This window comes from Ptiloglossa arizonensis, chromosome 2 (assembly GCF_051014685.1).
Source record: "Ptiloglossa arizonensis isolate GNS036 chromosome 2, iyPtiAriz1_principal, whole genome shotgun sequence".
NCBI lineage: Eukaryota > Metazoa > Arthropoda > Insecta > Hymenoptera > Colletidae > Ptiloglossa > Ptiloglossa arizonensis.
In genome coordinates this window covers 28,043,352-28,067,170 of record NC_135049.1, presented here as the reverse complement: position 1 = coordinate 28,067,170, position 23,819 = coordinate 28,043,352, and the positions used below count along the sequence as shown (strand labels likewise).

At 41.3% G+C, this 23,819-nt stretch overlaps 1 protein-coding gene across 5 annotated transcripts; it reads right to left on the bottom strand.

Moving 5' to 3' along the window:
- Positions 1–6,361: 6,361 nt before the first annotated feature.
- On the bottom strand, positions 6,362–22,863 carry LOC143143446 (cytochrome b5 reductase 4). 5 transcript variants are annotated; one of them, XM_076304672.1, is made up of 12 exons: positions 16,365–16,774; positions 15,502–15,738; positions 14,179–14,307; positions 13,275–13,445; positions 11,397–11,497; positions 10,648–10,798; positions 9,464–9,726; positions 9,119–9,341; positions 8,543–8,837; positions 8,207–8,293; positions 7,982–8,140; positions 6,362–7,902 (listed from the first exon to the last, which is right to left on the bottom strand). In XM_076304672.1, exons 3-12 carry the CDS (start codon positions 14,261–14,263, stop codon positions 7,848–7,850), a joined length of 1,590 nt encoding a protein of 529 aa, XP_076160787.1. In that variant the 5' UTR covers positions 14,264–14,307; positions 15,502–15,738; positions 16,365–16,774; the 3' UTR covers positions 6,362–7,847. The 5 variants fall into 5 exon arrangements, with proteins under 5 accessions (XP_076160787.1, XP_076160783.1, XP_076160786.1 ...); XM_076304668.1 differs by lacking the exons at positions 14,179–14,307; positions 15,502–15,738; positions 16,365–16,774 and adding exons at positions 20,571–20,861; positions 22,442–22,863; XM_076304671.1 differs by lacking the exons at positions 15,502–15,738; positions 16,365–16,774 and adding an exon at positions 20,571–20,692.
- Positions 22,864–23,819: the final 956 nt, after the last annotated feature.

Below are 23,819 nucleotides of genomic sequence, written 5' to 3'. Positions count from 1 at the left end.
TGGACGGCGTCGCGCATTTCCTTGAGAATCGGGCCCACTGAGGGGAAACGGGACCGACCTAGTAGGAACAACTCCACGGTTCGCGTCGCGTCTTTCCCAATTTTGCCTCATTTTTCCGTAATGTGATTGCTCGGCAGAATTAAACGAGGAGATCGAAGGAACGTTGATTCCTTCTATCTCTGCAGTTGGAATAAGTTAGCTTTAAGGGTGTGATCTGCCAAGCAATTGTCCAATCTTTAGCTTAATTTTGCTCGCTTCCTCGTTCCTCCGTGTAGGTGGTCCGAACGGTCTATCGCCGTCTCCTCCGGTGTGTCCGCTTCCAGAGGGGGCATGTTGCGAGCACAGGAGCAGGCATTTTTGCCGGTCCCTGCGAAAGCCTCCGAACTAAGACCCTCTCGTCGTAAAGATGGAGAAACGGGGCACTCCTCTAGGGGAGTGGATGGCGTCGTTCGTTTCCTCTCGAATCGGGCCCACCGAGGGGACACGGGATAGACCTAGTAGGACCAACTGCACGGTTCGCGTCGCGTCTTTCCCAATTTTGCCTAATTTTTCCATAATGTGATTGCTCGGCAGAACTGAACCAGGTGATCGAAGGAACTTTGATTCCTTCGATCTCCTCGGTTTGGTAACTTGGTTTGTATCGCGCGTCGAGGGAGATCGATGGAACTTTGATTCCATCTATCTCTCTCCGGGTCTCCGCTCGCAGCAACCTCCGCGTGGTGAGACCTGGTAATCGGTGTTACTCGCGAGGAACGATAATTCTTCGTCGCGAGTAGCACCGAGCTAATTGGCTGCGAATTTAGAACAGTTTCTTAAGGTATAAGATAAAGTCGTAAGAATAAATGGAACTTTGCACATTTTATGGAAAAATTTCTTCTTCCCTTTCCCTTATCCAATCGTAAATTACGAGGAAAAGAAAGAAATTCCAGCTTTCGAGTCCCTTTAATATCGATAAAGATAGATTTGAATATAAATGAGTCTTTTAATAAATTGCATGGTAGCTGTAACATTAAAAATATTCCCTGTTCAATGTGGTCTGGGTTAGAATCTAGAATAGTTTTTATCATTTAAATTATAAGAAATATACAAATGCAAAATTGATGTATCGAATAAAGTATCATTACTTTCTATGATTGGTAACGTTAAGAAACGTTGCAGAAGCTATCTTTTATATGAAAAGATTGTGCATCGCGAGTAATACCGAGCTACTTGATTGTGTAGCTAGACTAGTTCTTAATATATAAGAATAAATTCTGTATTATAACGTAGAAAATATTTTCCAGCGCATAAAAATGTACGATACTTAAAATATTATGACAAAAAGTAAGAGAACGATCGTAACTGGTAAAAACATGTATGTTACATTAAATGAACCAAACATATTCGGAATATCTCAAACTTTTTATTAATTTCAACTCTCCTGACCCTTCCCTGCGTTGCCATGAATCACGTCACCAATAATTGAATGCCGTCATTTCCAAGAATCCGCGAATAGGAATACCTCCTCGACGATCGTGTTCTCTTAATACCAAAGACCCAAAATCATTCTCTAAAATTTTTTCCCCGATTTTCAGACTTTGGTATCGGGAGAACACGATCGTCGAGTAGGTATTCCTATTCCGTCCACTCCACGAAACGACGTAATTTCCAAGAAATTCTCGCCTTATTGGAATCAGACACAATTTCTACGAATTTCCAGGACTTCTTAAAATTAACGTCATTTCTCCGAATCTACGGTACACGAATACCTCCGCGACGATCGTGTTCTCCTAATACAATAGGACCTAATACCCCTCCTAATACTAAACTTTCTTCGACTGGTTTCAATTCCCTGAAAACCCGAGTCCGCGGAATTTCTTGGAAGTGACGTCGATCGTTCGAAAAGTTCCATTTGAACATTGTCCGCGTGGAGTAGCCCCGAAAACGCGAGGATAGAAAATGCTAGTCGAACGATAAGGTTTTTGTAACGGGCACGGTTTCCCTTGAAAGCTACCCGGGATCGATTGTACATCTCGCGGTTGCAACGGCGAACGCTGCAGCTCACAATGCCTACGGAGTTTTTTTTCGAGCAGACGTGGTTGCACACCGTGTTTTCTGCGGGCCGTACTTTCCGCGAAAGTTTCCTTTGTTCCGTTCGTGGTGGTGCTCCCTGAGGGCATTCGTCGAACAACTATCGTTAAAATCAACGGTACTTTGGCAAAATTGTAACTTCCAACGGTGTAGAAAATGGTAGGCGTTCTCCAACCGGGTCCCGGTCGAGCACGAGAAACGATATCGTGCTTTTCGCGCCAAGTCGTTGGCAATCGTTTCTGGCACGTTCGGACGTTACCTGTCGACGTTCGAAAGCTGAAAACTTCGCAACGCGACAACCTGGGTTACAGCTACCCCTCGATTTTAAACGAGAGACAGTCCCCCGGAAGTTGAAACGATCCAGCTGATCTCCGTTCATCCGGCTCGCGTAATCGCAGCGTTGTAATTTCGTTCCGTAATATCGTTTCCCCGAAACCTTGCGAACCTATTGGAAAATTCATTTCGAGGATCCACTTTCCTCAGGATTTACCGAACACCCCGTACAGCTCGATTGAAACGAACCGTCCTATTTCCCGGCAGGTGGATACAAAATGATGAACGCATTGTGGAATTGTATAACAATGTCTGCATTGGACTTTTTCAGCGAGCGCAGGGATGCAAGATGCAGTTGGGCTATTTGCTCGAATGGAATTCTGAGTTTTCTTTTCGAGTTCATCCTTTCTACTCGCCAGGCTGTGTGTAATATTGGGTTGTTCTGAAAGTAATTTCGTTTAACAGAATGGAGAATGTATAATTTAATATAATGTTTATACACTCTGAAAAAATTGTGTTTCATTTTCACCAAAAAGATGAGATGAATTTCTGAATAATTAAATGGTATCGAGAGAAGAAATAGAGAGAATTAATAATACTTCGCTTCCTTTCTCCATAAGTGCATCGATGCAAGGTGCAATTGCACTATTTGCTCGAATGGAATTGTAAGTTTCCTTTTCGAGTTCATCCGTTCTGCTCGCCAGGCTGTGTGTAATATTGGGTTGTTCTGAAAGTAATTTCGTTTAACAAAATGGAGAATGTATAATTTAATAAAATGTTTATACACTCTAAAAAAATCGTATTGCATTATCACCAAAAAGACGAGATGACTTTTCGAATAAACTAATATTATCGAGGGAAGAAATAGAAAGAAAGAAATAATACTTCGCTTCCTTTCTCCATAAATGCACCGATACAAGATGCAGGGATGCAAGATGCAGTTGCACTATTTGCTCGAATGGAATTGTAAGTTTTCTTTTCGAGTTCATCCGTTCTGCTCGCCAGGCGGTGTGTAATATTGGGTTGTTCTGAAAGTGATTTCGTTTAACAAAATGGAGAATGTATAATTTAATAAAATGTTTATACGCTCTAAAAAAATCGTATTGCATTATCACCAAAAAGACGAGATGACTTTTCGAATAAACTAATATTATCGAGGGAAGAAATAGAAAGAAAGAAATAATACTTCGCTTCCTTTCTCCATAAATGCACCGATACAAGATGCAGGGATGCAAGATGCAGTTGCACTATTTGCTCGAATGGAATTGTAAGTTTTCTTTTCGAGTTCATCCGTTCTGCTCGCCAGGCGGTGTGTAATATTGGGTTGTTCTGAAAGTGATTTCGTTTAACAAAATGGAGAATGTATAATTTAATAAAATGTTTATACGCTCTAAAAAAATCGTGTTTTTACCAAAAACAAACGAGATGACTTTCCAAACAAGCTAATGGTATCGAGGGAAGAGATAGAGAGAAATGAATAACACTTCGCTCCGAGTTGTAGTATTCTTTTCTCTATAAGTGCACCGATGCAAAGTGCAATTGCACTATTTCCTCGAACGAATACCTAGGTTTCTTTTCGGGTAGATCGATTCTTCGTATTGTTACGAGTATAATAGCATTAGGGTATGGGATTGGTAAAATGAATAGCTCGCGAGATAGACGAAATGAATTCCATAACGACACCATTGAGAAACGACTTGTTACACGACGATGGAATCTTCTTACAAAATTCTTTCCCCTGATACCATTCCCCTTGCAATAACCGTGTAATCCGTATTTCATTCAGAACTCTGTAAATATTGAAATAAAAAAAATTCTTTAAATTTATTACTCCCTTGCGATTAAAAAGGGAACCAAGATTATAGAATCTCGTAGTACTCTCCAAGAAAAATAAAAAAGATTGCACAACTCCAAGCACGAACGTCCACAACCTTATATAACGGGTGCTCGAATAAAAATGTTAAAGTGCGATTAGTAAATCACCCTATCCGTACAAAATTATACAAACAAGTCGAACCGAACGATTCATGGTGTTATTCGATATTCCATACAGTTCTATAATTCCCCCTGGACAAAAATTAAAAAGGAAAAACGTTACAAATTTAAAGAAAATTTAAAATTGAAAATACATAAAAGAAAAATGAAATTGAATCTTACAAGAAATTTGAAGTGTAATTTAAAAATATTTAAAAGAAGAATGAAATTTAATCTTACAAGAAATTTGAAGTGTAATTTAAAAATATTTGAAAGAAATATGAAATTGAATCTTACAAGAAAAATGAAATTGAATTTCACAAGAAAGTTGAAGTGTAATTTAATAATATTTAAAAGAAAAATGAAATTGAATTTCACAAGAAATTTGAAGTGTAATTTAAAAATACTTCAAAGAAAAATGAAATTGAATTTCACAAGAAAGTTGAAGTGTAATTTAAAAATATTTAAAAGAAAAATGAAATTGAATTTCACAAGAAAGTTGAAGTGTAATTTAAAAATATTTAAAAGAAAAATGAAATTGAATCTTACAAGAAAAATGAAATTGAATTTCACAAGAAAGTTGAAGTGTAATTTAAAAATATTTAAAAGAAAAATGAAATTGAATTCTACAAGAAACTTGAAGTGTAATTTAAAAATATTTAAAAGAAAAATGAAATTGAATCTTACAAGAAATTTGAAGTGTAATTTAAAAATATTTAAAAGAAAAATGAAATTGAATTCTACAAGAAACTTGAAGTGTAATTTAAAAATATTTAAAAGAAAAATGAAATTGAATCTTACAAGAAATTTGAAGTGTAATTTAAAAATACTTAAAAGAAAAAGAAAATTGAATCTTACGAGAAATTTGAAGTGTAATTTAAAAATATTTAAAAGAAAAATGAAATTGAATCTTACAAGAAATTTGAAGTGTAATTTAAAAAAAAAATGAAATTGAATTTCACAAGAAATTTATTTCCAATCTTTGATCCTGTCAATGTTCCGGTAACAAATTCATCCCATCGTCGAAATTTGTCCCGATTGATGGATCGTGCGACGAGACGGTGAAATTGGCAAGCGTTTAGGGTGCACCAGACACGATGATCGATAATCCAGCGCGACAGGTTCGCAGTGCGACTCCTCAAGGTCGCCGGAGATACCCTCCTGCGAAGCGAAAATCTGGCGATGGCCACGGTGTGTGTCACTCGGCCAAAGGACACTCGTCTCCACGCCACACAACGTTGTGTGTCGTTACGTCACGTTGCGGAGAAAAAGTTAGCGCGATCGATAAGCCACTCTGTATACCGTACCGGAAAATTAACCGTGCCAGAACTTTCATATTCCGAGAGCTTTCCTTCCACGCGGTCGTAAACGATCCGCCACGAAGTGGGGATCGCTTCCACGAAGTTCACTGGCCCCGATTGTTTTCAGAAGCCGTTGTTTTCGTAGCTGGAGCAACAACGAGCCTTACACGGCAAATATCCAACACCCAGAAGCGACTTTGGATAATAACTAATAAATCTATCGACGAATATCGACGACCACGCGGACTATTCGGTTTAAGGGAAGTCGGAGAGGGCACTTGATCCGCCATCTTTGCCAGAAAGGGGACAATTGAATAAATTTTCGTTCGTTCAGAATTCGTGGCTTTGAAAATAATACGGTGAGTGTACTACTTTGCTCTAAAATTTATTGGTAAATATCTTACTGTTCGAAAGGGGCTGATCTGATCGAAGATTGTAGGATATTCTTTGTGGGTAGAGTTTTCATTAATTTTGTACTCCAGAAGAGTGTAGTTTATGCAGGATTATATGTATGTTTGTTTATTTTTGTAAGAGAGATTTTTTAAATTTTTGAGCCATGATAAATTGACACGAATCGATGTTTGAAAATTGACATCGTCGACCGACGATGGACTTAATATTTGGAGCAAATTGAGAAATTTTGTTTTTCTTATAGTTTCTTAAAAATTGATCGTTTTTGAGTAAATGGTTTTGTTAAGAAAAAGGGGAGACTTGTTCGCTATGTCGACAGCACGAGACGTGGAGCCATCAAATATTCATTTATTTCTGATAACAACTATATACACCCATATACATACACATGTACGCGTATTAACATGTACGTAAATGCAGAAAGTGGTCCATACTTGAATATGTTTGAATAAAGACTCGAATTACTTCCGCGTGAAGTACTCTCTGCTTTCAAAGACGGCCGGTTATAAACTAAACGTTCAAGTTGAAGTGTTTCGACGGTCTCAAAATGACTCGATCGGTAAAAACACTTCAAAAGGTTCTCGGTTATTTTCTATCTACGAATCTCGTTAGTTCCTTACGATATTAAGGGTTTGAAGAACCATACTCAAAAGTTCAGACCATCCTTTCTGTTTGATATTTGTAGAACCTCGTTAGGCCGCGTTGTTCGCGTTTCTAGTAGTTTTTCAAGTCTAGAGGCCCTTTTCTAATACGCGTTCTCTTTTTCGCAAAAAGAACAACCAAGATCTTGAAAACAGAAGTCTCGTACGTAAAATTCTAATCGGTTTCCATTCTGGCCTACTTTTTAAATTAAAAGTACGCAGATTTTTAATTTAATTACAATTAAAATTTATCTCTTGTGCGTAAACGAAGTATCTCCGGTCTTTAATAAAAAGAAAAGAAAAGAAAAAAGAAATATAGCACCATGATCGTTTCAAATTGGCCTATGTCCGAAAATATATCTCCATGCACGGTGTTTACGGATCCTCTCGAATAAATTGTTAAAAATACAGCTCTCCAGGATGTGTATATTATACGTATGGATGTAGAGTTAAAATTACGATTTCTGTAAAAAATAATTCTCGACACGAATTGTATACCTTATTAGAACCTAAAACTTTCATCTAAGACCCTTACTCCTATTTTTTGTTTTGTTCGAAAATTTGTAGACATGGTACAAAGTGTGTATATTTCCCAACAGTAAGTAGCTTTCGAGACGAGTCGTCGTGTAGAAATATATATATTTTGTTTTGTTTACTGCGGTTGGAGACGGTGAAAGTCAGATATGTTGGGTAAAAATCGTTGAAAAAGATGCAAAGCGAGGTGCATACCGAGGCAATGGTGCATGGAATTACAATCTGTAATTTTACGAAATTGAAAGTATACCCAGTGACGAATACGTTCGATTGCAATAATAGAAACCTTGTCGGATTACACTTGGGATTATCTAATTTGTCACAGATACGGTTCCAAATTAAAATAGTAACCAAGGGATCTAATACTCGTTGGAAATTTTTATACCTTTTCGTCTCAACCATCTGACTCCACTTGCCACTTTATTCACCGGCGAATCATTTTCGAGCAACGCACACGCATGACACTGACATTGTGGGCGGAAATAGGAGTAAAAGTATCCAAAATGCTCTTTTAAAAGCTCAGAAGTACAACGCGTAATTGATTCCTGGGAACTGCTCCGCCAGGAATCGCACTTTCAACGTTCTCGTCTCTGTTCTTGAGTTTGGTATCAAAAGGAGGGGTGCATACTTTCGCTGAAGACGACTAATCGTCGAAATCGTACATCTGGTAGGGTTTCCAACCGAGGTTCTGAAGAGATCTGAAAGAACATTCCATTAACGAAACGGAAAGTAAACTGGGATAATTTAATACCAACGAGCCGATGCCATCGGCATTACTTTTTCGCGGACTGCATGAATCCTCGAGGACCACAGGTAAAGACACACGCTTCAGGGTTGTGTTCTGCCAGCAGTTCTTTCAGCAAGTCGTCGGACACGGTACCACATTTGCCCGTCCATGTGCTGCTAGCTTGCGAAAGGATATGTGTAACTTTCAACCTGGAAAGTGTCAACGTTTCGGAATAAAATATCCAAAATTCCAGCTGAACAATAATGGTCACTCACTTCTTTTCCGCGCTAGCTTTCTCCAGCTGAGCCACGTAGAACATATTGTCCTCGTCTTTGTTGAAGTTAAGGAGGTTTATACTCTTCCTGGAGCAGTTTTAAAAAATTGAAAATTCACAATTACACTCTGAACCGTGTTTATTTCCGTATCAACGGTAGAAACTACTTGCGTCGAGTATGTTACGGAGTGCCAAAGATTTACCGCAGTCTTGAGACACGCCTAACGCGTGCCAAAGATCTACGAGTCGATTTAGATTGCTTAAAATGCAAGGCGAGCAAATTGGACCACGTAGAGGGGTCGAGAACGAAAAAAAAAACCAAGAAAGAAATACTAACACAGTGCGCCTGGCCAAAGCGCGCTGGATGATTCCAAGCATCGCGGTCAGCCCCGTGCCGCCTGCCAGCATGTGAATGACAGAGTAACGATCGAAGGATTCTACTACAAAGGCACCTAAAGCATTGCTCAACACGAGGGTCTGAGAGGTCTGTAGGGCTGTTATGGACGGACTCAGCGCGCCACTCGGGTACTTCTTGATCATTAGACACATGCAGTCGGACTTGTAACTGGGCGCCATGTCATCGGGATGAAGGCACGGTGGAACAGGTGTGTACGGTCGCGAAATTTCCATTCCTGAAAAGAAACACTGGGTTGAAACGTGTTTTGGATCGTTGATACGGAATCGGTGTGCCACTCGAGACCTCCGAGAAGCTACCTCTATCATTACAGAACTACACCCATCGGTATAAGGCTACTCTCGCGACTATAGAGTTCCTTCCACCACTTTGGGGCTATCCCTACCAACATAAAGCTACTCCCATGATTGTAGAATTTCCCCCCACCGGTATAAGGCTACTTCCATGACTATAGGGCTACCCCCGCAATTGCTCGTCTCTTCTAAAACAGCTGCTCACCCAGCACGTTCATCTTGGCCTCTACGTGTCTGCCGACGGGTACCAATTCCAACGAATCTTTCGCTCGCAGGACTAACAAATGAACTAAATCAGAGAGCGGTGTGTTAGCGAGTACCTCGTACTCTGTGTAGGTCCGACTGTTGGTGTTTGGCTCCCTCCATATCGTGTGACTTCCCTGAGTCTTCCATATCCCTTTCGCCTTCTTCGTGAACGTGAAGTCGACCTGTGAAAGTTACTTTATTTTAGTTTTCAAAGTATTTAATTAATTTTAGTTTTTAGCGCGTGTATCGATCATATCCATAGGGCATAGTTTGAAGATATTTGGTGGGTTATCGCGACAACTACCTCCATGGTGTCCAAGTTCCTCTTGCATGTTGGTGGCCAATCAACCCCCGCCGCCAGTTCGAGTTCGTGCGTTATCACGTCCTTCTCGAAGAACAGCTTGAAGATCAACTTCGTGTCGCTTATCCTCCTCACTTGATAAGACACGCCTGGATAATCGCGCACCGTTTGGTAGAAGAGGTTGATGGAATTGGTCGTTTGCCTCCAGTCCATCTTCACGTTCGATGGACTACTCTCGGACAGGTTCTCCTGACTGGTACTGCGCGCTAAAAATCAACGTAAATGACACCATAAAGCGATCTTTGACAGTGTTTCAAAATACAAGTGATATTCCGATCAAGAAGTTGTCCTAGGAATCACATTGAACGCGATCATAAATACACCTAGCTTATCTCGAATCTCACGGGACCCTATTACCTAAGTTGACGCGTTCCAACCGCAACTCACGTGACAAGCTTTGACTCTACTCTACAATATTGGGTTATACCACCCTCATCGCAAAGATTCAACCTCACGAAAGTCAGGAGATCGTACACTAAGCGTCTCGTCGCTCGTAGGCTCTCAGACTCTGGGGAATACTCGACACGGATCCTCGTGTTACTATTCAACCCTTTGCGCTCGAAGCACATTCCTACACGAGAAACTAAAAGCCTCGTAGAAATCTTTCGGATCGAAAATAAGAACAAATCGTAGAATAAACTTGGACCTTATCTTATCGAGATATTTCGCATATTTTACGAGGCACATTTTTTATCTCCAGCCGCGAGAAAGTTTCCACAAGAAAGTTTTTCGTGGAACGTTGGAAGAATTGGTGAAATTCCAGTGACTCTCAATCGCCTCTCGAGCGCAAAGGGTTAAACCGTGTTAAATCTTACATTCCTAAACACGTTGACTGCCACGCCAGTTTTCCATACTTAAGAATGTCCACGATATTTCTTCAAACTGCAATGTAAAGAAAAAAAATATTCGTCAATTTGTCGACGTGCTTGTTGTTCTATGATATTATTAACCAGCCGTTTAAAAGTTTACAAGAGTTCGCGTGTCGTAAGCGCTTTAAAGAATCGCTGTAACTTCGGTGGCGTTCGACGTGTTAATACCCAGTCGACTGAACGATTCCATCGATGGATGCAACTCGTGCATAGAATCCATAAAAGGTGGTAAGTCGCTGCTGCAACAAGACAACTTACTCGTGCAACTTTTGATCAGATCCAACGTCGCGGACGAACAATCGGTCGTGCCGGAGGGAGCGGTTTCCGTCGGCGACGAGGCGGATTCACGGCTCAACTTTCCCACCACACATTTCTGAAGGATGCTCTGATAATTCACCCAAGCGTGCACCTGCAACGAACGATCTATGGGTACGTAAAAATAATCGTCGATCAGTGATACAGTTCGGACTCTTTCAGACGAGACGTTCAAAATGACGCGTATACGTTAAAAGAGGAAAAATATATTGGGTTGTTCGGAAAGTCACATCGTTTTCTTTTTTTTTTTTGGTGAAAATGAAACTTCTAAAAATGATTTTTTTAGAGTGTATAAACATTTTATTAAATTATACATTCTCCATTCTGGAAAACGAAATAACTTTCCGAACAATCTAATAGTACAATATCGTAAATAAATAATATAATAGGGAAGGAGAAAAAGTGAAATTGAGTACAAAAGTCGAGATTAGAAAATGTTATTCACAACGTAACGGCAGGATAGTTACAAATAATTAATTAAGAACAAGTTGACATCTATGGATGAAAGGGACGAGAGATCTTGAGAGGAGAAAGTGACGAGGCAACGGAACGGGTGGAGTGGGGGTACTCGGTGACCTTGCGCGGTCAATTGATTTGGCCCAGACCTACGGCTCGCGTTTCAAACGTCGAGCGTCTCGTCTGTAAGAGCCCCTTTCGTTGATCGAGTGGTGTCTCGAACCACTTGGACTCACGTTTTCGAACAGTTTCGTGGCATCCTTGCCGACCCCTCTCATCAGCTCGCTGGTCCCACCAGGATGAAAGTCCATGTAACGCGTCACGTTGAAAACAATTCCTGTGATCGTCAATAATGAAAAATTTCGGAAATAAATACGAAAATAATAATAATAATAATTAACTGAAACAATTAACGAAAATAAATATTCGAAATATTCGAAACGTGTCAAGTTGAAAACAATTCCTGTGATCGTCAATAATAAAAAATTTCGGAAATAAACACAAGAATAATAATAATAATTAACTGAAACAATTAACGAAAATAAATATTCGAAATACGAGTAACGCGTCACGTTGAAAACAATTCCTGTGATCGTCAATAATAAAAAATTTCGGAAACAAACACGAAAATAATAATAATAATAATTAACTGAAACAATTAACGAAAATAAATATTCGAAATATACGAAACGTGTCAAGTTGAAAACAATTCCTGTGATCGTCAATAATAAAAAATTTCGGAAATAAACACGAGAATAATAATAATAATAAACTGAAACAATTAACGAAAATAAATATTCGAAAGACGAGTAACGCGTTGAAAACAATTCCTGTGATCGGCAAACGGAAGTAAATACGAAAATAATAATAATAATACTAATCAACTGAAACAATTAACGAAAATAAATATTCGAAATACGAGTTTTTCGAATCGATCGGGAAACGGTGAGAGCACGATTTATAAAAATTTGTTATCGTAAAACCGATAACGGTTAGTACCCAATTACTTGGATCGTATTCCGAATATTTGATCAAACTTCGCACAGACTCGTTCGGTCGCTCGTTATCGCAGAATTTTACATCGATCGATCGTCGTTGCGTTATCGAAACAAAAACGACGCCAATTTTCTCAAATCGGGTCACAGTTTCTCCCGTAACGATCGCTGTGTCATCGAGCGAGAACACGGCTGGTTGTAAAAATTGCGTTGCAACGAACGTGTAAATTTTTACGAGCACAAATGGAAAAATGATTGAAAATACGCAGCTCGGTATTTCCGTACGGTGAAATTAAAATAGCCGTGGCTGGCAGCTTTTTTCTTTCTTTCTTTCTCTTCTTTTTTGACGAGCGTTGCATAAATAATGCAATATTCGTTTCCACGCGATGCACCGCGGGGAGTAAATTTTAATTAGGCTAAAAGCGGACATTTGCGCCGCCGGCCGGTATTGTCTTTTGCCTCGCGCGACCTGTGCTCATTTTCTATCTGAAATAGGAAGACACCGGCTGCTCTATCGATCAGCATAAAATTTTCAACGCCGAGACCAAGACGACAAAAGACCGTGGCGAGCAACCGTTGCGAGAATCGCTCGGAAAGTGCACACACCGAATCGAACCTGAACCGTGAGGATCAAGTATAATCGGATCTGCCGATTTTACTTAATTTTCAACACGTCGAACCGGTTACTTACACGTCCAATTCCGTGGATCGCGACATTTTTCAACCAGATCTGTGTTCTCGCACGGGAAGAAGAAAAAGAAAAAAAAAATCGAGCGAGTCTACCTCCATTGGAGTTATCACGAGCCATCGATATTAATTCTTTTGATTGAATTTCAATGAAATTCCAATTAAACGGTTTCCTCGGTGCATCGTCTCGGCTCACAGGGCCGCGCGATCGATGTGTAATCTCGTCGATAGAAATTCGATTTTGTCGTCTAACTAAATTGTTTTGTCGACGATCGAACGTGAACGAACACTTGAGAATTGAATAACTCGTTAAACGAATTACGCGCCCAATTGCCGTCAAATTACCGATAAACGTCAACCCTGACGAATCTCGACTAGACGAAGCAAGGATCGACGAAATTCAAGTTTCGATGTAATCGAGCGGGATCGTACCTCGGATCGCGATCCAAGCGTCGTTCTCTTTGTTGTGATTGGCCAACTCGGACACACTGACAACACGCGGGACGCCACCGACGCCGGTTAAATCGACGCCCGAATTGCTCAGTCGGATCCAGTCCATCAAACTGTGGCCGGGCGCTAATGCGGTTTTATTTCGAGGATTGCCTGCGAACAATTATGAACAAACGTTTATTAAGATCAGTATACGTCTTGGCTGGTAAATTGGCGAACGTTCGAGGACGAATTAATTTAAACGTTCTGTCCCGTGCGGGACATTGGGTGCTCGGATCTTCGGACGTGTTCGTCGAACGCCTATGTGCGTTCTCCGCACGGCGATGGTCGTAAAACGCTCGCAAGCATTCGAAACGGATAGATTGTCCCTAAAATTATTTACCGCCTCGAAATTCTTAAAACTGAACACATCTTAGCCCTGAAAAATTTCAGAGGAAGCAAACGGTACACCCCGTGCGGAACGTTGGGTGCGCTGGCCTTTGGCTGTATTCTCTGAACGCCTATGGGCGTTCTCCGCAAGGGTGGTACATAGGAACGGTTAAACGTTTGTAATCGCTTGTATCGACAGGATCGATCAGTTTTTTCGCGTCTCTGCTAGAATCCTGAACATTGTTGTCGAAACATTCCGTTGATATTCCATTATCGACTCGTGAGCGCGAACTTGCCACGAAACGAATATTAAACAGAATAATAAACGACGATTTTGTGCGGTGAACTCGATTAAGCCTCTCCTGCACTTCGGCCATAATTCGTACAACGTTTCCCTGGAAAGTTGCGCAAGAGGGACAATTAAGTTTGTCCGTTTGAAATTCAACTCCCGTGGAAACGTGGCCGGCGTATAAACGTCCGCGGTAAAACTATCAAGCAATTATCGTTAATTACTGACCGTCCTGGATCTGCAAACCGAGACTCTGCGGAGATCCGTCGCCGTCCATGACGGAAACCAGAGACGCGCCGCAGCATCGTGGCATTTTCTCATCGAAACGTCGGTGTCCAGGGTCTTTTAATCATCCTCCTGCGTACAATCAGCCGCGTGAGCATCCTGCGTGAACGCCGCGCGCAATCCTAACCTAGATCTTCGCGCAACAAACGAGACGAGCGCGTCTCAGCTTGGATTTTTTTGTCACGCTTCGAAAGAGACTCTCGGAAGATAAAAGAGGCTGTAACCGTGCTGCTCCATAAAATTTCAAACTCGAGGAGGACAGACGCAATCTAGATCTCGAGGCAAAGGGGACAAGGTTGCCTCGTGGCTCGAACGCGATTTTTTTTATTTTATTTTTATTTTTTTTTTTTTCGAGAAAGATACAAAAGCGTCGATGCGAAAACAATCCCTTAAAAAAATGGACTTTAAAACGCGGAGACATTCCTCGAGCGTGAGAACTTTTTTCAAGCGTTCCGAACCAACGAACCGAACCGAGGACAAGGTTGCGTCGTAACTCGAAGAAAAGTTCTTCTTTTTTTTTTTTTTTTTTTTTTTGTCAATTTACAAAAGCATTGATATTCGCGCGACGATGGAAAATAATCGCTTTAGAAAATAATGGATTTTGAAACGCGGTGACATTGTTGGGGCGTGAAAGCTTTTTTAATCATTTTGAACCGGTGAACCGAACCGGGGACAAGGTCGGCCGTGACTCGAATGGAATTTTTTTTTTTTTTTTTTTAAGCGACATGGGAACCTCGTTGGAAAAATTATCTCAAAAAAAAAAAAAAATGAATTTCGAAAGAATCTTGGAGTGCAAAGGCCCGTTTGATCGTTTCGAACGAGCGAACACCGATTAGCGTTTGTTGAGAGCGTTGAAGAATCTTGAGTCAACGTTCGGCTTATCGAAACAAATAAGAATGTTTAAATCGTTCGCACTTGATACCGAGTGATATATTCGTTGATACGATTTCGTTCGTTGTTAATGACAATATTTGTTCGTTCTTGTTTCGATAAAGATTCGGTGGCCAAGGTGGCAGATAAACCGCGATACGTCGATCGAAATGAACTGTCGCGAAAACAGGAAATTGGCCACCGAACGCGGAAGATTAAATAAACGTGGGTCCAGAAGTCATATTCCTTGGATTTGCGATAAGCTCGTCGGTAAACCGGTGTGCGTCTCGTGACAACGTATCTGTCCGAAATTAATCGAGAAACGAGTTATCGATCATCGCACACAAGCGCGATAACACGTTCGCGTGCGATCGTACGAAAAAAAAAACAACATACCGAAACGTGTTTTTTTCATCGACGAGGTACAACTCGAATGTTTCTTCCTCTATTTCCGGTTCCGAATTCTCGTTTCGAACACCCTCCGCACGAATACTAAATTACATTATCGATCATGGAGACCAGTCATTTTTGGACCAACGTTTATTTCATAGAAATATTTTTATTCGTCCTCGATGCGCAGTATCTCAACACCCTGTACATATTCCCCAACGAGTAAACAACAATCACGGTGGTCTGAAAATTGTAAGTGTTTTCAAAGGTTACCATATACGATCGTACTCGCTCTAACATGGTGTGTTTGTCACCAACATCGATAATCGAAATACAAAGGATCGATAACCGTAGAACGCGGAAACGTGACCGGACTAAAAACCGCTACGCGTGTGTGTCGTTTAAACGCGTTAAAATTAACCACCCGTGAATTAAGTATCGGGGCTGAAATGTTTATTAATCAATTATGCACGAATTACGAATAAAATTTACATACGTCGAGCAAACCCGACAACAACGGGACAAAAATGAACTCTTTTTGTCGCGAATATCGTTGAACGATGCTGAAAAAAGTTCTGTACCCTCGACCGAGAAGAATTCACCGCGTAAAAATACTACCGCGGGGTATTAAACGGTCTCGAGGTTTTAAAAACGCTGGAAAAATAGTAGAAAAAATACAAGAACAGCGTGAAAACGAAGCACCGCCGAAGCGCGGTGGTTAAATACAAAATGCGGTAGCGAAATGTCGATGGACACGTTCGTTCGTCGAAACGAGGCGAAAGGTGCACCCGAATTTCAATCGGCCGTCACCGGAGCGATGCGACCGAGCCATGAAACCGACTGGAAAACGGCGGGAACGCGAGTCCTACCTGCACGAGACCGCGGTGACGTCGAAAATCGACATATATGCACTCCAAGCGAAGGAAAGGGCCCGATCCGAGCAACAAATACGAGCGGCGATCAATCGACGTCAACCCCGAGCCAACGTGCACCGTGGCTTTGGGAAAACACCAAAGAGAAGAAAAAAAAACGCAACGAAACGGCGTGACCGTTATTACGACAAGTTCGTCACGTTGGTACCAATGCTGGTGTTATTCCGCGAGAAACATCTCGGACGTTTCATACTGTCCGCCGGGATGCGACACGAACGTCTAACAGTGGTATATCGTCTCCAGGGAATCGTGGACACGGTTCTATGTTCGAAGTGTTTCGAACGAGGACGAAACGTGATCGCGCGAGATGCTGCCGTACGAAACGTTGATCTCGCGTTGGCGGACTGGAAGGTACTGCACCGAAACACGCGGACCGATATAGCCCTCGGACAGGTAGATCAATATAGTAGCTACGGCGTGCCTAACACGCAGGATCTCGCTGAGCGCGTGCCACTCGGAGCTCGAAGATCGACGTCGCTATGGTAATTCGCTACGATACTGACTGTTAACCCTGGATTATTAACCCTTTCGCTCCGAGGTACCGACAGCGAGAGTGTTCTACACGCGCTCGAACTTGAGCCACGGAAACGCTGTATCTATCAGGCGCGAGATGTAACGGTCTTGAAATTTTTCTCATTTTTTTCACCGTTTCTACGAACGGTTCTCGCCGAGAGGATCAAAAGTTCCGGAAGAGCCACGCGTCGCAAACGAACCGTTCTCTCGCAAAAGGGCATCAAAATCTCGACCAATGGGATCGCGCGTCTCTGTCTCCGAGAGGCTGACGCTCCCCCCACTCCGAGTCTCGTTAGTGCAGATTCGCCAGTGTGCACGCGCGAGGGCCTCACGCAACGCTATCCCCTCCACGCAACGCTATCCCCTCCACGCGTTACATTCGTACGATGCGCGCGCATACGCTCACACCGTGACCCACGCTGATGAGTCGGACTGTATCTTCGAAACGATTCCAGAGGAGAAAGTCACGGAGGAGAAACAACTGATTGTTTATTATACAATAGTACAACGTGTATACAACACTCTGTATTCCCGAGCGACTATTACGCGTTACGTTTCTTTTCGAGCAAAACTCTTTTCGCTTCGGTGGGGAAATTCGAAGCGGTTCGATTCCGATCGAAATTTAATACACGCGGTTCAATTTCCCGTGTTCGAGGTGTACAAGAGCGAACACTTGCCACGTGTAATTATATCGATAAACACGAGTATCGCTTTGCATATTTGTTTCGTCGTTCAACGGGTAAGGGAATGCAACTGTGCAGTATTCATAAAGCCACCCCGCACCGCTGAAACGATCTCTCGGTTCAATCACTATAAATCACAGAATTCGTGATTTCGTTCTCGGGCCAGCGACAGAACCAATAACACCGCGAACGTTTCCATCTTCGCGCAGTATGCGAGCCAAGATCTCAGAAGTAGATTCGCTCGCGGAAATGATCAGTTTGCGTCCGGTAACCGAGCAAAATTCGATTCTACGATCGGGTGAGTCCCCGAGCATTTCCACCGAACGAACTGATCCTCGGTTAGAAAAGTCGACGCTCTGGGAACCGGATATAAAATTACGTACAACGACTCGATGGGTGTTCAATAAAATTGCTGGGTGTGCTCGTCGGTTGGCTCCCGTCGATATTCGACGATCCGTGGATCGGTTCGTTCGGGTGACGTTCGTGGAACGTCCCAGTTAACTCGGTCGCCGAAATATATAATATTACGGAAACAACGATCTCGCGTTTCGCGAGAAACCATTCTCTCGATACCCTCCTTTCTCGTATTTGGAACCGATTCGTGTTCAAATGGAATAGAAACGAGAGTAGAAAAAAAAGACAAAAGACAAGCAAGGTTCTTAAAAAGGCAAAACGTAGAAAATTCACAGGAAACTATACTTTGAACGATTTATTAACATCGGAAGGATCTGTTTACAAACTGAGAGAATATTGACGCGTTAAACGCACCAATTTTCTACATATAAAAATGTCCCCGATATTTGTACGAACCGTGGTGTAAAAAGTTGAAGCATTCGATAATTTCTAGATGTACTTGTCATTCTGTACTATCAATAGTAATTTAAAAATTTACAAGTACTGGAGTTCGTATCTTGTAAGTGCTTCGAAGAATCGTTGTAACTTCGAAACACCCAGTCCCCAAGAACCACTGTGACGTTGAACGCGTCAAGCGCGATAAAATGATAGGTATAAACATTATTAACTGGAGGGAATAAAGGAAAGTGAATTGAACGAAGACTCGAGTTACGGACCAAGTACTCTCTACCAATGGAAATTAATTCACGAGGTGCAATATGTTTCAGGAACGAGACGACTTCTTATCGGCCAACGGTTGCGCAACCGTTGTTTTTGTTACGTGTCGTTCGTAACAGTAGCGTGACGTTGAAGAGTACCTCGGTTGACCATATTTGGCATTTATCGTGAACACGTCAGTCGGACACGCGGACACACTCGAAACTGAACCGCTGAGAGACGTACGTTCCAGCGTAATCGATATTTGGCTAAACATAATACCGAGTCCGCGGAATTATAAATAGACGAGTATCGAGCAGTCGCGGGCTAACCATCGGTGGAACGACTTTCGCGGTGGAATTATTCGAACGTACGAATAAACATTTTATCGGCATCGATGACTTTTCAAATCGTTTCGTTTCCAGCCGTTTGTATTTTCAGGATTCTTTTCCTCGTGCTCGCGAAAACAACAGTCGAGAACAGGTTACGGTATCGCCGTCGTGGCGAACTTCTCTCGCCACTCTACTCTTTCTCACATTTTTTTTCCTCCTCTCGATTCGGAGATCTCTGGTACACTTGACCTTGGTATCTTAAAGAGAACAACTCGAGATGCCGAATCGGTTGTGAACTTTGTTCGCAGACTTGCAGAAAATCCTCACGAAACCTTATTTTTCTAGTACTTTTTATAGTACTCGGCTGCGTAACGCTATTATATTACATTTCTTGGATGTATTGGGTTGTTTGGAAAGTGATTCCGTTTTCTAAAATGGAGAATGTATAATTTAATAAAATGTTTATACGCTCTGAAAAAATCGTATTGCATTCTCACCAAAAAAACGAGATGACTTTCCGAATAACCTAATAGTATCTGGAGAAGAGATAGAGAGGTTCCTTTCCCCATAAGTGCACCGATGCAAGGTGCAATTGCACTATTTGCTCGAAAGGAATTGTAAGTTTCATTTTCGAGTTCATTCGTTCTATTCGTCAGGCTATGTGTAATATTGGGTTGTTCGTTTCCCAAAATGGAGAATATATAATTTAATAAAATGTTTACACACTCTAGAAAAATCATGTTTCACCAAAAAAAAAAAAAGACTTTCCGAACAACCCAATAGATGCACCAGGATTAATGTTTGGAACAAGGACGATCCGAATTGCCCTCCTCATTGGTCCAGCACCGATTCTCACTATCAGGACAGGACAGGGGACAGAATGGTCACACCGGTTGGCCCTGCCCTACCCTATCCTGACCCAATACTGCAAATCGGGAATGTTTCACGTTTGAAAGAAACGAAACGTCGAATCTAATCCCGTAATCGGTTGTTCCTCTTCCAGAAGTGTACCTTCTTGTACCCGGAATAAGACCGATTCTCACTATCGGGACAGGACAGGGGACAAAATGTACTCGCCAAGCGGCCCTGCCCTGCCCTATCCTGACCCAATAATGCGAACCGGGCATGATGCTGGAGAAAATCCAGTTAGGAGTCCAAGTCCATTGTCCAACATCGGGACGACTCGGCTTGAGAAAACTCGGTTAGTCTAGTTCCTGGAAAGTCCTAACCTATTCACCTACCAACACTCGGTGGTAACAACAACAAAGAGGAAGTGCCTCTTTGCTAACAGTTTGGATACATTGTACGTGTGCACGTCCTGTCGTCGATGGAGAACGAAATACTGTGTACGAGAACGCGTGAAAATGAACCTTCGTGCTTGAACAATCCTGCATCAAGCCTCGCGATTAACAGAGACGAAGCAAACAATTAAACGCGCTGAGGGGATCAGGTGTCCCGTTTCTGGCGGACGACCAGAGAACACGCAACTGCCGTGCCAATGCGTGCAAATAGTTGTAAACTAACAACATCAAAGGCGTACCAGAAAATCGTACTTGTTGACTCACCGGTAGCCGAACCGGAAGAGGATCCCGCTTGGCTGATCGCCTTCGCTTGCTCGAATTGTTTCACACGAGCCACACCGCTCGGCAACAACACCGCGTTCCTGGCCAAAAGGGTTGCCGGCGAGGACGACTTCATGTCCACCTTTTTCATCTTCTCCCGAATGTCTTTGGCGTCGTCCTGACCCACACCCTTCCTCATCGTGCACGGTGACCTCGATATCGAACTATTTCCAAAAGACGGCCAAACGATTCCAATGTCCCCGGTATTCACTATGTCATGGCGGCGGCGCGAATCTGAGGAAATGGAGGAAAAACTTTTGTACCGGTTGGCTCGCGTTTCAAGAGCGTTGAATAGTTTGAATCGTTGGGTCAAGGTTTCAATTATCGGGGAGACCGTTCCGTTGGGCTTAAAATGGCAACCCGATGTCTCGGTACCCCCGCCAATGGCTTCGAATATATTCGAGATTTCATTGAGCAAGATTAATGTCACCGGTGATTGGACATCGACCGTCCGTTAATACGATGAAACGTATTTCGATCGAAATTGCAGAAAATAATAACCGTACGAAACGAGCGAGAGTTAAAGGATTTATTACGAGAAGCTACGGACAATGAAAATGATGGCTGAAAGGTGAAGGCGACGAAGGGAACTAAAAAAAAAGAACATTAACTTCCCCCCGATCGTTATTTCCATCGTTTTACGACATTCGTTGTTTTAATCCGTTCGGTTAAAATTGTAAAATTACTGCCGAAATTGATGAAGTTCTTTTCGTTGTTTACAATTTTCACGTTTAATTTACCAATTGAACCGTTTGAATACTTTTCGTAAGGCTACGCCGATGGCACGATACATCGCGACTTTTAACTAGTTTGCATATTTATGACTCTCGAGTTTGATACACTGTCTCTATCCTGGAAGAGTTATTCAGTTATTCAAATTTAATCGTACAAAGAAAAGACTAGGAGTTTAATTTTTAATGCACACGACGGAAACGAATAAATTTGAGCAGGTTTTATAGTAGATCTATACGTAAATATTTGGCGCGTTATTGAATAAACTTTTCAACGAATACGGAATTAATTTATGAATCGGAGTTAAAAGAGCAACGGAAAGAAAATGAGACGGTTGATTCGACGTCGCGACATTCGTAAGAGATTAAATGAAATCAGTAGTTGAGTAAGACGCATAAAATGTAAATCAACTCGACGTGACCCGAGAAACAACGAATTAAATTGGTCGGGCAATAAGATAAATAGAATACTAATTTTTCAATGTGAATGAGCTAAAATTATCGAACGTAACGAAAGTAATAAAAGGAGTTCGAATACAATTTTCCCTTTAAAATGGTAGAATAAATTGACCATTATTACACGCGTAAAGCTCATCAAACTTAACAAGGTAATGTCGAAAGGATGTTAAACTGGTAACAAGATTAGAGAACTCAAAGGTTATGCTGAAAACATAAAATGTTTAAACAGAAAATGTGACGCAACAATGACTTCAAAATCGAGAGTAAACGTAAAAGCGAATGGTTATTTATTTCCCATAACTTTCCAGACATTACAAGTGACATTACAATGACTAAATAGATAAAGAACGATAGCACGGATACACTCTAAAGTAACGAAGTGAAATAATTAACAAAACGGCGACGGTAATCAAAGTAAAACGAAATAAATGTAGAATGGCTGGATCACGGCGACACCCAATTCGTTTTCAGCTTAAACATGTGAATAAATTTTAACGAAACATTTGACACGGAGAATCTCGATAACGACAACCATCGGCAGATAAACCGAGTGGTGGTTCAGAGCAGACGATTTCATGAAACAATACTACAGCGCAAAGAAGCGGCTCAGATGTGTGAACTAACCTCAAAAAGGCGGTCGGCGGGTCTTAGACCCATTTCAAGTCAGAAAGTGTAGAAGTCAGTCACACCGCACTATACCGTTAGGTCGTTAACTCAGCACGAGACGTAGCCAATAATAAAATCAGCAAGGATAATGAGCGTTCTTTGTCGAGTGATAAGGAAGCAAGTGGCTACAAAGTGACATTCACCCTGTCGTACACACATACGCGCGCGGGAGCACATTGACGCCATTGTCTTCCTTCGCCCCTCCTGACTGCTGACGTGTGATCGAGGCGCCATCTGGTGAAGTTGTTGAAGCTCAATCATCGAGGGATTCCGACTTGGTCCACATTCCGATGAAACAGAACTCTTGAAATTTATTTCCGAGCAAAATGTCAAATAAAAATACAAAAATAAGTTTAGTAGTTGGGAGGGGAATCAAACATATATTATACGTTTTAAAAAGTTTGTTCCGAATGAAAAGTATCAAGATTAAAGTTAAAGGTTAGGTTAACAGGAAGAATGTTTTTCCGCGTTTTTTATTAATGACATGCATGCCTCAATCAGTAATACGTACAATTATACATAAAACAAAAAAAGATAACTACTTGTTTTTACCGATCTTTTGCGATCTGTTGTAGAATATTTTTCATAAGGTTATAGCTGTTAGCAAAGAACTACTTCGAAACGTTTCAATCCTTTTGCCTATAGATTTACAAACTATAGCCATTGTACTGCCATGTGTAGCTACGTTCTCAATTTCCTTTATGTCTTCTCACCTATCCAAGATCGTGTTTAGACATTTTAATGTCAAGAACAACAATAGAATACGATGCTATTCGATTATTCGCTTTATGATAGACCCACATATATGTTTTAAATAGTTTTTTTTCGTAAATTATTAAAATGGTTAATTCAGTTTTGTTCACTTTTAACTGCGTCTTTTTTGCCGCTTCTATGTTACGACTCTGCATTCATCATTAATTTTTTGCACTTGTGTCACTTTCAATGTAAAAAATATTACGAACAACTACATATCATATATTCAGTTCTGCAATCCCTTTACAATGCACAGTATCGCACGCTTGGAATGCTGATAAATAAAATTACACTATTTAAGTTTTGTTATCAATACCTAGATATACGTATCTACAAAACTCAGTATATAATCGTTTGGTTAACAGTTTCAAAACATTTCGGAAGAAATAAAAAGCATTTATGCATTGTTTTCGTAAATATATGATATCACCCGCATACGTAAATAAATTTAAAGATAACAAACTGACAAGCATAAACGCTGTGCAGGTTGCATAAATTTGAGATCGTTGAAGTTGTCGATCCCGCGTGACTGTTCACATGAACGAGACATAAAGAACTGAGATCGTCAGGAAAGAATTGACAA

Excerpts from the sequence above, each read along its gene's own strand:
- LOC143143446 (XM_076304668.1), bottom strand. The coding sequence starts at position 20,766 with ATGAGGAAGGGTGTGGGTCAGGACGACGCCAAAGACATTCGGGAGAAG. Across the intron at positions 11,498-13,274 it reads CGCTTGGATCGCGATCCGAG|GAATTGTTTTCAACGTGACG; the intron begins GTACGATCCCGC and ends TGACGATCACAG. Across the intron at positions 7,903-7,981 it reads TTCATGCAGTCCGCGAAAAA|ATCTCTTCAGAACCTCGGTT; the intron begins GTAATGCCGATG and ends ATGTTCTTTCAG.